This window comes from Diaphorina citri, unplaced genomic scaffold, assembly GCF_000475195.1.
Source record: "Diaphorina citri unplaced genomic scaffold, Diaci psyllid genome assembly version 1.1 scaffold471, whole genome shotgun sequence".
Lineage (NCBI taxonomy): Eukaryota > Metazoa > Arthropoda > Insecta > Hemiptera > Psyllidae > Diaphorina > Diaphorina citri.
In genome coordinates this window covers 109,264-122,895 of record NW_007377906.1, presented here as the reverse complement: position 1 = coordinate 122,895, position 13,632 = coordinate 109,264, and the positions used below count along the sequence as shown (strand labels likewise).

Here is a 13,632-nt window from a genome sequence, read left to right as displayed (position 1 = left end):
TACCTGATAGTAAATGGCTGGCCCAAGAGTTAAATTTAAACTTGAATCTTAGATTGTAGTCCTGGTCATTAAGAACTTGGACTATTTAGATTGTAGTCCTGGTCATTAAGAACTTGGACTATTTAATCAGTTGCTTAAGATATTGATGAACTATTTTTATTTAATCAGTTGGATAATGTATTGATTTCTATCGACCACCTGCAATGAGACCGTCTTGGTTGACTTACGTAACATAAGCTATCAGGTTTCAATCTGAGCATCCATCAGAGTTGAATAAATTCTAATCTAATCTGTCTTCCTACTACATTGATGTTCTTGATGTATTTTTTGTGGAATAAAGACAATCAAGTTGAGTTGTTGTTGTAGCGACTTCAGCTGTAGGCAAATGGTGGCAGCCGAGTGTTGATAAAGTTGAGTTAGAATAGAATAGAATAGAATATACCTTGTTTATCCTGCCAGAATGAGACTGAAAAGTCCCTTTACTCCCGCAGATTTGGATTTATCGAGGAGTACGATAGAAATTTGCGGAGTTTCGCGCAGGGAATAAGGTAAACCAGACTTGTCATATTCCTCTGCTCTGTCCCTGACGAAACCTTGTGTGTTTCGGCAATTCAATTACTAAAGCCAGAATTCAATAGTTCGCTCTGGAGCACTGAAGTTAAGCAACGTTACCGTTCCCGATAGATGACCATCTGGGCAACGAACTAAACAAATTTTGGTTCAGAAAATTTCTCCGGCCATCCAAAGGGGCAATTGCTCTAGAATGAGCACGTCGCCCTCTGGAAAGATGTTAGAGAAGTTTTTTATACTCGGGTCTGAATTGTGTACTCCCTTATTTTCCGTTTTAGACTGGCCAAGGATCTGGAAGACAGGAAGTCCCAGTATGAGCCGTCATTAGTGCCTGGAGTGGAAGATATTGAGACCACGGCTGTCATTGATGAACATGACTTTGTACCACACTTCCAACGTGTTGCCATTTCTGGCGAAGATAACACTGGGGTAAGTGACAACATAGTTCTTATGAACTTTAATATAGGGAATTTCAAGGGGAACCCTGCCAGCCAGTTAGCTTAGAGGGTAGCGTGTCTACTTTTTAAGCGCTAGGCCGCGGGTTACATTTCCGCCCGGGGCAGATTTTATCCTAAGCAGACAAGGTTCTTTCTCGGAACGGCTGGCTTTCTCCTTTCCTATCCTACTTCTCTCTTCACTTTCGAGACGATAAGACCTTAGCAGTTTCAGTTCCCTCTATCAAAACTCCTTTTTTTAAAGTATGGATAAATTTAGGATATGAATAAATTAAGATTATTGGCTTTCTAATTAATTGCCTGTAAATTGGGCGTAAGGTCAACCTATTACATAATAAATTACGACTTTCCTTCTTTAAATCTTCTTCTTCGCCTTTTCCCGTGTACAGACGGGGTCGGCGTTTCTCGTCAGCCTCTCAATCAGCCCTAGTTAGGGCGATTGCTTTGGGCTGACATTTTTTTTACGAGTGGATGTCCTTCACACTCAACCTTTGCTATTTCTTTAGCAGAGGAATTTCCTTCTTTCAATCATCGCTTTAATTTCGTATCTTCACAGGTACCCGCAGAAGATTTGGAGCAGGCCTCGCGGTTACTCGTGGAAGCCTTACACATCAGAGACCGCTATATGGACATCTCCTCCCAGACGTTCCCACAGGTGACGGCAAGATTTCTGCGTGAGATGGACAATGTGGCGTCTCTTCCTCACAGCACCAAGATAGTTCATGAGGATAAGAAAACCATAGCGGGTAAGATCTAGCCCGGAGATAGCACGCTTTGCCCTTATTCCCCCCCACACACAACTAAAAATCTTTGTGTGGATTTCACCAATATTTTTTCAGTCATTAGAAGGCCTGTTAAGTTCCGTTTGATTTGTATAGGCTTAACAGGGTTGTTAAATGGTAGAGAGGCTGAAAAGAAGGTTGGCGAAACCCTAAAACCCTATCATAAAGAGAAAGAAATCTTGGCTGTAATAGGAACCAATGGATTTCTAAATGCCTTTTTTTTTGCGAAAATATGGGGAAGTTTAAGTATTCGAGGTTTGAAAACCCTTGAAAATCGGGTTGTAGAAGAATGTTTACCTTCTCTTCATTTAAGAATACGCTTCTTTTTTTCCACTTCCTCTTCCTCCACTTTGTCGTCTGTAAAATCACCGCCCTGATGAGACTGATAAGTCCCTTTTTATGTTTTTATAATTACCTACACAAATAGACCTGTCATTCAGATTAACTCCCACAGCCTCTGTGTCTTGTCCACGTCTTATGATTTGTCCCCCTTGTTCTAAATCCGTTACCTCTCTCCATCTCGTCAGATACGGATAAACACAAGCCTAGTGATAACGATAGCAGTACAGATCAGGTCGCTCCCTTGTGGCGATACAAAACCTTGTCCCCCTTGTTCTAAATCCGTTACCTCTCTCCATCTCGTCAGATACGGATAAACACTTCAAGCCTAGTGATAACGATAGCAGTACAGGTCAGGTCGCTCCCTTGTGGCGATACAAAACCATCAGCAATCTATCCAACGAGAAGAGCGTGAGCGATCACGATAGAAATGAAAAGAACCCGAGCCAAGCTCGACTTGTAAAGCACACATTTGTCCGCACGTCTTCTGAGAAGCGAGGTAGTTGGAGAAAGTATGAAACGTTTGCTCACACTGCCCTGGCCAAGTTGGAAGAGGAGCAGACAGGCAATTTTTCCCGTGTACAGACGGGGTCGGCGTTTCTCGTCAGCCTCTCAATCAGCCCTAGTTAGGGCGATTGCTTTGGGCTGACATTTTTTTACGAGTGGATGCCCTTCACACTCAACCTTTGCTATTTCTTTAGCAGAGGAACTTTCCTTCTTTCAATCATCGCTTTAATTTCGTATCTTCACAGGTACCCGCAGAAGATTTGGAGCAGGCCTCGCGGTTACTCGTGGAAGCCTTACACATCAGAGACCGCTATATGGACATCTCCTCCCAGACGTTCCCACAGGTGACGGCAAGATTTCTGCGTGAGATGGACAATGTGGCGTCTCTTCCTCACAGCACCAAGATAGTTCATGAGGATAAGAAAACCATAGCGGGTAAGATCTAGCCCGGAGATAGCACGCTTTGCCCTTATTCCCCCCCACACACAACTAAAAATCTTTGTGTGGATTTCACCAATATTTTTTCAGTCATTAGAAGGCCTGTTAAGTTCCGTTTGATTTGTATAGGCTTAACAGGGTTGTTAAATGGTAGAGAGGCTGAAAAGAAGGTTGGCGAAACCCTAAAACCCTATCATAAAGAGAAAGAAATCTTGGCTGTAATAGGAACCAATGGATTTCTAAATGCCTTTTTTTTTGCGAAAATATGGGGAAGTTTAAGTATTCGAGGTTTGAAAACCCTTGAAAATCGGGTTGTAGAAGAATGTTTACCTTCTCTTCATTTAAGAATACGCTTCTTTTTTTCCACTTCCTCTTCCTCCACTTTGTCGTCTGTAAAATCACCGCCCTGATGAGACTGATAAGTCCCTTTTTATGTTTTTATAATTACCTACACAAATAGACCTGTCATTCAGATTAACTCCCACAGCCTCTGTGTCTTGTCCACGTCTTATGATTTGTCCCCCTTGTTCTAAATCCGTTACCTCTCTCCATCTCGTCAGATACGGATAAACACTTCAAGCCTAGTGATAACGATAGCAGTACAGGTCAGGTCGCTCCCTTGTGGCGATACAAAACCATCAGCAATCTATCCAACGAGAAGAGCGTGAGCGATCACGATAGAAATGAAAAGAACCCGAGCCAAGCTCGACTTGTAAAACACACATTTGTCCGCACGTCTTCTGAGAAGCGAGGTAGTTGGAGGAAGTATGAAACGTTTGCTCACACTGCCCTTGCCAAGTTGGAAGAGGAGCAGACAGGCAATGCAATAGTACGTAGCGCTCCAAGTGGACAAACGAATGAAACTCACGCACCTAGCGGAGAAACAAGGAACTACAAGCGTGATGATCAAAGAAAAGATGCGAACGCCCCTAACGTTGAAACTGGGAATGATGCGAACGTCCCAAGTGGACAAAACAAGAATGCCCCTAGCGGACGAACGAACACCGACACTGACGCCCCTGGCGGACAAGTAAAGACCGATTCGTTTTTGATAGCATTGGCCAAACGTTGTATGTGGAAGGAATGTGATCTAAGTGGTTGTCAAGGTAACGAATTAGCGGCCATATATCAGCATGGTACTGTAGGCAGGTAGATCCAAAGGAACAATGGAAAAAAGCTTTAGCTCAGAGCTTGGGCAAATTCTCGACAGGCTCTTAGAAGACACACCACTTTGAATAATTATTTTCTATTTGCCTCTATTTTCCACACTTGCGATGACCCCTTTCAATCGTTTACTATCCACTGCCCTATATTGTTGGCAGTTTGCAACGATTCTGTCCCATGGCCTCTAGTTTTCACTCACAGTATACAATAGACTATAAGTCTTGTTACACTTTAGATAGTGCTGCTACCTTCACAACTTAACACAACCGTTTGATTTCAGCTGGTAATATTCAACTCAGGACTAGTTTGGGTTACAGTTGCACTCTTTTCAGCTCCTAAAAACCATGGCCTCTAGTTTTCACTCACAGTATACAATAGACTATAAGTCTTGTTACACTTTAGATAGTGCTGCTACCTTCACAACTTAACATAATCGTTTGATTTCAGCTGGTAATATTCAACTCAGGACTAGTTTGGGTTACAGTTGCACTCTTTTCAGCTCCTAAGATTTTATTGAGTTTTCTTTTTGAACGAGATTTGAAAGAAATGATGATCACCATGTTGGGTGTAAAGTTATAACAAGTCGACCCTAATATCCCTACTATTCAGCCTACACTTGTATCCTACTCTCCAAATACATTCCCTCTTTTTCCTTCCTATTTTTATGTCCCACCCTCCTCCTTCTCTGCCTCTTTTTCTCTCCCTTCTCCCTCTTTCTCCCTCTACCTCCTCTCATTCTCTCCCTCTACCTCCTCTCATTCTCTCCCTCTTCCTCCTCTCATTCTCTCCCTCTACCTCCTCTCATTCTCTCCCTCTACCTCCTCTCATTCTCTCCCTCTACCTCCTCTCATTCTCTCCCTCTACAAATACATTCCCTCTTTTTCCTTCCTATTTTTATGTCCCACCCTCCTCCTTCTCTGCCTCTTTTTCTCTCCCTTCTCCCTCTACCTCCTCTCATTCTCTCCCTCTTCCTCCTCTCATTCTCTCTCTTCTCCCTCTACCTCTATTTGAAAGAAATGATGATCACCATGTTAGGTGTAAAGTTATAACAAGTCGACCCTAATATCCCTACTATTCAGCCTACACTTGTATCTACTCTCCAAATATATTCCCTCTTTTTCCTTCCTATTTTTATGTCCCACCCTCCTCTTTCTCTGCCTCTTTTTCTCTCCCTTCTCCCTCTTCCTCCTCTCATTCTCTTCCTCTTCCTCCTCTCATTCTCTCTACAGTTGCACTCTTAAATTTTCAGCTCCTAAGATTTTATTGAGTTTTCTTTTTGAACGAGATTTGAAAGAAATGATGATCACCATGTTCGGTGTAAAGTTATAACAAGTCGACCCTAATATCCCTAATAGTCGACCCTATTTAGCCTACACTTGTATCTACTCTCCAAATATATTCCCTCTTTTTCCTTCCTATTTTTATGTCCCACCCTCCTCCTTCTCTGCCTCTTTTTCTCTCCCTTCTCCCTCTACCTCTTCTCATTCTCTCCCTCTTCCTCCTCTCATTCTCTCCCTCTTCCTCCTCTCATTCTCTCCCTCTTCCTTCTCTCATTCTCTTCCTCCTCTCATTCTCTCCCTCTTCCTCCTCTCATTCTCTCCCTTAACATTTGTCCTACTTCTCAGGAGGACTTGAAAGTTCCCATCCAGTCGACCAAGGTGCTCCGTCGGGTGCCTATCAAGTCCCGCCTAATTTACCTCAAGCTCCACCTAGTGTACCTGAAGCTCCGCCCAAATTACCTGAAGCTACGCCCAAACTATCTGAAGCCACGCCCCTTCTCTCTCAAGCTCCACCCCCTCACGCTACGAATGACTCCCGGCCCAGTGTTACGGACTCCGATCTTAACTATCTGAAGCCACGCCCCTTCTCTCTCAAGCTCCACCCCCTCACGCTACGAATGACTCCCGGCCCAGTGTTACGGACTCCGATCTAGACTTTGAACTGTACGACATTTTCGGCTACACGGGGCGAGGTAACCTGAACACACCCTCAAGGGGTTTGTTGATCGCACCCTATTTTGTTGTTTTAGGGCTAGGTCCCACTGCGACTAGAAATTCCGCGTCGACATTCTGGCCCGTGAATTCTAGAATTCACAACGATCTTGACTTTGAACTGTACGACATTTTCGGCTACACGGGGCGAGGTAACCTGAACACAGTCTCAAGGGGTTTGTTGATCGCACCCCATTTTGTTGTTTTAGGGCTAGGTCCCACTGCGACTAGAAATTCCGCGTCGACATTTACCGTCGTATGTATGAAAGCCAAAGTTAAACTTTAGTTTAACTTGAGACGAAAAATGTTGCCAATTTCATGTCATTTCTTGAAATAACTGGCTAGATTTCATGAAATTTGGCAAGATTTTCATTTCAAGTTAAACTAAAGTTCACGAAAAATGTTGCCAATTTCATGTCATTTCTTGAAATAACTGGCTAGATTTCATGAAATTTGGCAAGATTTTCATTTCAAGTTAAACAAACTAAAGTTTATCTTTAGACTTCATACATACGACGGTTAAACTTAATGTTGATCGTCTATCCCCCGGGGCCACGAAGTGACTTCAATTAAACTCTGTTTAAGTTTAACTCTCAGATTAAACAATCTGATTGATTGACAAGAGAGTTAAACTCAAACGGAGTTTAAACTCACTTTGAGGCCCCTGACTTATATCTAACTTTGTGTTGAACTGAATGTTGGCTTGTGGGCAAGTGTAGATAAAAAACGTACAAAAATTGGCGGAGGTGAAATTAAAGATCCCTCATTCTAGTGATATTGTGATTCTAGAATTCACGGGCCAGTCGATAGTGGTGTGGCCTAGCCCCAAGTTTTTCACGTTAAATAATCGAAACTAACCAAAAATGAACCCAGTCCTTTCGATTCTTGATCCGATTACCTCGTTCACGTACCACGAGTCTTTTTTCGGACTTCTGAAAAAGAGAAAATCAAAGTCCACTTATGACATATGGTCTTACCGTACTAAAACGCACGATTCTGTGGGTTTGTGACTCATGTATGAATCCAGTCCTTTCGATTCGTGATCCGATTACCTCGTTCACGCATCACAAGTCTTTTTTCGGACTTCTGAAAAGAGAAAATCAAAGTCCACTTATGACATATGGTCTTACCGTACTAAATCGCACGATTCTGTGGGTTTGTGACTCATGTCGTACTAAACATCTCTATAGACTGTTTTGTGATTATGTGCAAGCCGTACTAAAACACATCCTTTCGTCTCATTTCGTTAAAGGAGAGCACGACTTACTTAACAAACACTTCGGAGTGAGTTTCAGAAAGTAATTGAGATTGTAATAGAAATAGATGATGCATATGACCCAGGTGTTGATGAGCAACACTTAAAAATATAATAGAATATAAATAGACAGAGTGTAATAGAAGAAAGATTCAATAATGACCAAGGATTTTTTTGGTCGTAAGACAACATAGGCCCTTTTATTCGGTATACCTTGGTCGATAATTGATAATTATTTTGTTAACATAAGGTGTCCCCCAGCCAGACTAAGCTGGTCTACTCCCTGTTTAATATCCCCCAGGCAAACAGCGTTAGAGTTTCCCTCTATCAATTATCTTAAAAAAAGAAGAAGAATGAAACTAATATATTCTGTTTTACATCTCCCCCATACAGGACCGCAACACATTTCACAGGTTTGACAAATTCAACGCCAAGTATAACCCGATTGGAGAAAGTAGACTGCGTGAGGTATTCCTCAAGACTGACAACTACCTGGGCGGTACTTACTTTGCTAGGATTATCAAGGTAAGGGATCAGAGAGGAAAGAGTAAAACATGCAGACGAATAAGGCCCGTTACACATTGGAGGCACATATTTTTACCCACTTAAGAGCCATTTACTAAAGTTTTGCGGGGTTCGAACCCGGAACCTCCAGTGTGCAAGCCTAGTGTAATACCCATTCGACCAGAGTGGTTGTTATTCGAACATGGAGGTTTGCTTAAAGGCACTTTTCTGAGTAAGCTTTACAGCTCACTAAACTTCTTAGTATTTAGAAGAATAGAATAGAATATACCTTGTTTATCCTGCCACAATGAGACTGCAAAGTCCCTTTACCTCAGAAGTCTAAACAAGATCTCGTGTATTTTATGGGTAAAGTTTATACGTATTATGTAAATAGATATTTATTCCTTCATTCATTATGGTTTTCGCAGGAAGTGGCCGCAGATCTCGAGGAAAGTAAATACCAGAACGCGGAGCTGCGACTTTCCATCTACGGCAAATCAGAGGACGAATGGGATAAGCTGGCAACCTGGGCCATCGAGTCTAACGTGTACTCGAATAATATACGCTGGCTAATACAAATCCCCCGGCTGTACGATATATTCAAGAGTAACAAACTCATCAATAACTTCCAGGAGATATTGCAGAATATATTCAAACCCCTGTTTGAGGTAGGTATCAATGTGTAGGCGAGACGTTACTAATCCCAATTGAGTTTTTTTGAATTCCCATTTTGACGAAATTTCATTTTATCCTGTGGCGGAAGAATATCTAGAGATTTGCTGTGCTGTACAAATAAAACTCTTTTTCTCACCAATTTCCATTTGGTATCCCCCCTCAAAATGACAAGCACCAAGAGTTTGATGTTTGAATATAAACATTGTTTTTGTCCCCATCGCAAGAAAAACGCCATCTCCGTAACAGTCCGAGTTTTCTACTAAAATGTATCTGGTAGTTTTGTCAATTGATTTTGAGCGAGACATTTAAAATTGACAGGAATTTTTATATAGATTGTGCAAGTTTTTGTTAAAGCTTGGCTCTCTTTTCGTTTTCCCATTATGTATTTCGTTGAAATTTCGTTTTCCTACTACAGGATGGGTGTTTCCTGTGGTCGCATGGAATACAGTATGCTGAGTACACCAAAAGCATCATAAAATGTAAACAATTAATGCTGGGTTCTGTAGCAACTTCGGGTTAACGAATTCTTTCGAGTTGTGTTGAAGAGTTGAACGTTCTACACAAAATTGCATGGCATAGCGCTGTGTGTTCGAAAATGGAGTCCTTTTGGAACTAAGAGCGAATCTGGGGTTCAGAATGGTCTAGAACAGGGTTGTCCAACCCGCGGCCCGTGAACTCATTTCTGCAGCCCGCGAAAGCCCGTGTAGAATGCTGTTTCCTGTGGTCGCATGGAATACAGTATGCTGAGTACACCAAAAGCATCATAAAATGTAAACAATTAATGCTGGGTTCTGTAGCAAATTCGGGTTGACGAATTCTTTCGAGTTGTGTTGAAGAGTTGAACGTTCTACACAAAATTGCATGGCATAGCGCTGTGTGTTCGAAAATAGAGTCCTTTTGGAACTAAGAGCGAATATGGGGTTCAGAATTGTCTAGAAGCTCTAGAACCCAGGATAAATGTTGTTGTTGTTGTTTACTAATGCAAAGGAATTGATCATTAGGTCATTTTCCTACGAGCGCCTTAGTATTTACCTACAATATCATTACCGGCTTCCACGACAGGGCAAAGTTACTTGGTATGAGTGAGAAGTGAAATTAAAAATGTTGGTGTATATTTGGGGGGAAAAAACAATAATTTGGCCTTATTCTATCGTTGTTGTGGTAGCGGCCTCAGCTGTAGCCGAATGGTGATGGCACAATAAAGAAAAGATCTCTTTTATTCTGCCATACACGGGGGTGATGGTCTCTAGTCATGTTTAATTGGCTCGTCCTGGACCGCAGTCAACCATTGTGAGGACTTGTGCTTGTTCTTTAAAATTCTATTGTTTCTTCCCGTGGTTTACAGACCATCCCGTGCACCCTCCAGAAAGTCAGGATGACCCATGGGACTTACCAGATTTGGTCTCTTGTCTCTTGTGGCCCTCGGGTGCGCAAAGGTTGGACAACCCTGGTCTAGAAGCTCTAGAACCCAGCATGAATGTTGTTGTTTACTAATGCAAAGGAATTGATCATTAGGTCATTTTCCTACGAGCGCCTCAGTATTTACCTACAATATCATTACTGGCTTTCCATGACAGGGCAAAGTTACTTGGTATGAGTGAGAAGTGAAATAAAAAATGTCGGTATCTATTTGAAAACAAACAATAATTCGGCCTTATTCTATCGTTGTTGTTGTTGTTGTAGCGGCTTCAGCTGTAGCCGAATGGTGATGGCAGAGTAAAGAAAAGATCTCTTTTTTATTCTGCCATACACCGGGGTGATGGTCTCTAGTCATGTTTAATTGGCTCGTCCTGGACCGCAGTCAACCATCGTGAGGACTTGTGCTTGGTCTTTAAAATTCTATTGTTTCTTCCCGTGGTTTACAGACCATCCCGTGCACCCTCCAGAAAGTCAGGATGACCCGTGGGACTTACCAGACAGAAAGACAGGAACGCAAACGCAAATTTTAATCAACTGTAAGGCCCGCGACACCCATTTCGACCGTCTGAGTCATCTAGGTCCATCAGACGATCTGATCTGAGCGTGAGAAAAGGCATAAGAGATGGGGAACCCCCATGGCAACCCTCCCTGAAAAGATCGATTTTCGGCACTATCGATCCCTGGAAATTATCCCCTGCCATTTGAACCTGTTAATAATTTGGATATAGTTTTACCACAATTCAGGAGGGAGACGAGAGGGCGCTATGGGTGTTCTCAAATGTTTCGCAGCATATTAGATTCCTCATCAGACAAGAGACATATTACTCCACCACCGTGAAGAAGGAAGAGGTGGAGGAGGATAAGAAGCTAGGTGGAAGAGAAGGGGAAGCTCTGTGGAGAAAGCAAGCGAAGAGTTTTGCATTGTTGTCATGTGTGTCAGACGTGTGACATCCGACAGGAACATATTGCCACGAGCACTCTGAAGTTGTCACTGGGGCTGGGGGAAACCGATCAGAAGTGGAACGAAACCTTGTGAGAAATGAGATACTAAGTTACGGGTGGCAACCGTGTAAGGAATAAGAGAAAATTTCTCTGGCCATCCAAAGGGACAATTGCATCAGGAGCACGTTGCCCTCCGAAACATGTTGGACCAAGTCTTTTATTTGTTAAATAAAATCCAGACTTCCAGAGTCCAGACCATAATATATGTTCTAAGGAATAAGTACTCGTAAGTTACTAAATATCGGTGACGTAGTAGTCAAGACGCTCGCCTGGTAAACAGGAAGGCATGGGCTCAATCCCAGCAGCATGGAATTGTATCCTATTTTCTTTGAGAATTTGACCACATAATAATAGAGCTCGAAGGGTTAGGTGGTAGAGAACGCCGTGGGCGTTAACCTCGCCTAGTGGTTACCTTCCACTCAAGAGTCCATTATTATTATTATTATTAAGACTTATCTTCTATTCTAACATGTTTCCCCCTTCATTCCCAGGTGGACACTCACATTCACGCGGCCTCCTGTATGAATCAGAAGCATTTGCTTCGCTTCATCAAGAAGACACTGAAGAATCACACGGATGAAGTGGTCACTAAGGACAGAACAGGACAAACCATGACACTGAGACAAGTGTTCCAATCTATGAACCTTACCTCGTATGATTTGACAGTGGACATGTTGGATGTACATGCCGTGAGTATACTAAATAGATAAGGTGTCCCCCAGCCAGACTAAGCTGGTCTACTCCCTGTTTAATATCCCCCAGGCAAACAGCGTTAGAGTTTCCCTCTATCAATTACCTTAAAAAAGAAGAAGAGTGAAACTAATATATTCTGTTTTACATCTCCCCCATACAGGACCGCAACACATTTCATAGGTTTGACAAATTCAACGCCAAGTATAACCCGATTGGAGAAAGTAGACTGCGTGAGGTATTCCTCAAGACTGACAACTACCTGGGCGGTACTTACTTTGCTAGGATTATCAAGGTAAGTTAAAAAAAAGGAATTTTAATTGTGTTAAGCATATTTAAATGCTTGTCACAAACATCGTTCCCCGATTATTTCACCTAGATAAATTTCATGACATGACTTGGACTCGAACCACCAACCTCCAGATCCAAAGTCCAACGCGTTAACAACTGCACCACTGAGGTTGGTTTATCAAGGTAAGTTACCAGATAGGAAAAGTAAAACACACCATTATATCTACCATTTGCTATGTATTTCATTAATAAATGTAGGCAAAATTTTGCCAATATCAGCCCTAGGATGTGCCCCTTTATTATTATTATTTATTTATAGCGACTACAGCAGTGCCACATCGAGATTTCTACAATATTCGCAAAGTAAGCTAAAAGAAACATACTTTCCTTAAGGTGTGTCCAAACATAGTCGACCGGCCGTCGATCGAGGTGAAATTATGTTGTGGAGGCAGTGTGGACGGCCGGTCGACCATGTGTGGACACGCCTTAAGGTATAATCTAAAAAGAGAAAAGAAATAAAAAGCTCAAGACCTGCCTCGGTGGTGTATTGATCAAGACGCTCGCCTGGTAAACAGGAGGACGTGGGTTCGATCCCAGCCGAGGCATGGGATTTTATCCTCATTTATTTTTTGAGACATTGACCACATAATAGTAGAGCTCGAAGGGTTAGGTGGTAGAGAACGCCGTGGGCGTTAACCTCGCCTAGTGGTTACCTTCCACTCAAGAGTCCATTATTATTATTATTATTAAGACTTATCTTCTATTCTAACATGTTTCCCCCTTCACCTCGCCTAGTGGTTACCTTCCACTCAAGAGTCCATTATTATTATTATTATTAAGACTTATCTTCTATTCTAACATGTTTCCCCCTTCATTCCCAGGTGGACACTCACATTCACGCGGCCTCCTGTATGAATCAGAAGCATTTGCTTCGCTTCATCAAGAAGACACTGAAGAATCACACGGATGAAGTGGTCACTAAGGACAGAACAGGACAAACCATGACACTGAGACAAGTGTTCCAATCTATGAACCTTACCTCGTATGATTTGACAGTGGACATGTTGGATGTACATGCCGTGAGTATACTAAACAGATAAGGTTCGTTCTTGGAACGGCTAGCTTTCTCCTATCCTGTCCTTCTTCGACTTCAGGACATCTTAATCCTGAAACATATCTTAATGCTGAATGTGGATTACTTTTCCAAATCAGATAAGGTCCGTTCTCGGAACGGCTGGCTTTCTCCTATCCTGTCCTTTTCTCTTCGGGATGATAAGAACTCACTCCGTTGTTAGAGTTTCCCTCTATCTTTTTTCCTTTTCTTCGCCTTTTCCCGTGTACAGACGGGGTCGGCGTTTTTCGTCAGCCTCTCAATCAGCTCTAACTAGGGTGATTGCTTTGGGCTGACATTTGGTTTTGGCTACCAATTTAACGAGTATATGCCCTTCGCACTCAACCTTAGCTAGTTCTTCAGCAAGGGAAATTTAGGCTGGGATACTCCTTGTTAATGTCCCCCAGCCAGAAAGCGTTAGAGTTTCCTTCTATCAATT

The 13,632-nt window shown here is 42.4% G+C and overlaps 1 protein-coding gene across 1 annotated transcript in view; it reads left to right on the top strand.

Annotated features, from left to right (window-relative positions):
* LOC103509162 overlaps positions 1-13,632 on the top strand; it is a 40,007-nt gene that overhangs the window by 21,757 nt on the left and 4,618 nt on the right. The window contains exons 3-15 of the mRNA XM_026823553.1: positions 849-999; positions 1,582-1,771; positions 2,454-2,711; positions 3,910-4,197; positions 5,881-6,095; positions 6,356-6,494; positions 6,766-6,797; positions 7,895-8,026; positions 8,434-8,673; positions 11,593-11,790; positions 11,955-12,086; positions 12,368-12,445; positions 12,964-13,161. Coding sequence (XP_026679354.1) covers positions 849-999; positions 1,582-1,771; positions 2,454-2,711; positions 3,910-4,197; positions 5,881-6,095; positions 6,356-6,494; positions 6,766-6,797; positions 7,895-8,026; positions 8,434-8,673; positions 11,593-11,790; positions 11,955-12,086; positions 12,368-12,445; positions 12,964-13,161 — 2,251 coding nt within the window. The remainder of the gene's footprint in view (positions 1-848; positions 1,000-1,581; positions 1,772-2,453; positions 2,712-3,909; positions 4,198-5,880; positions 6,096-6,355; positions 6,495-6,765; positions 6,798-7,894; positions 8,027-8,433; positions 8,674-11,592; positions 11,791-11,954; positions 12,087-12,367; positions 12,446-12,963; positions 13,162-13,632) is intronic.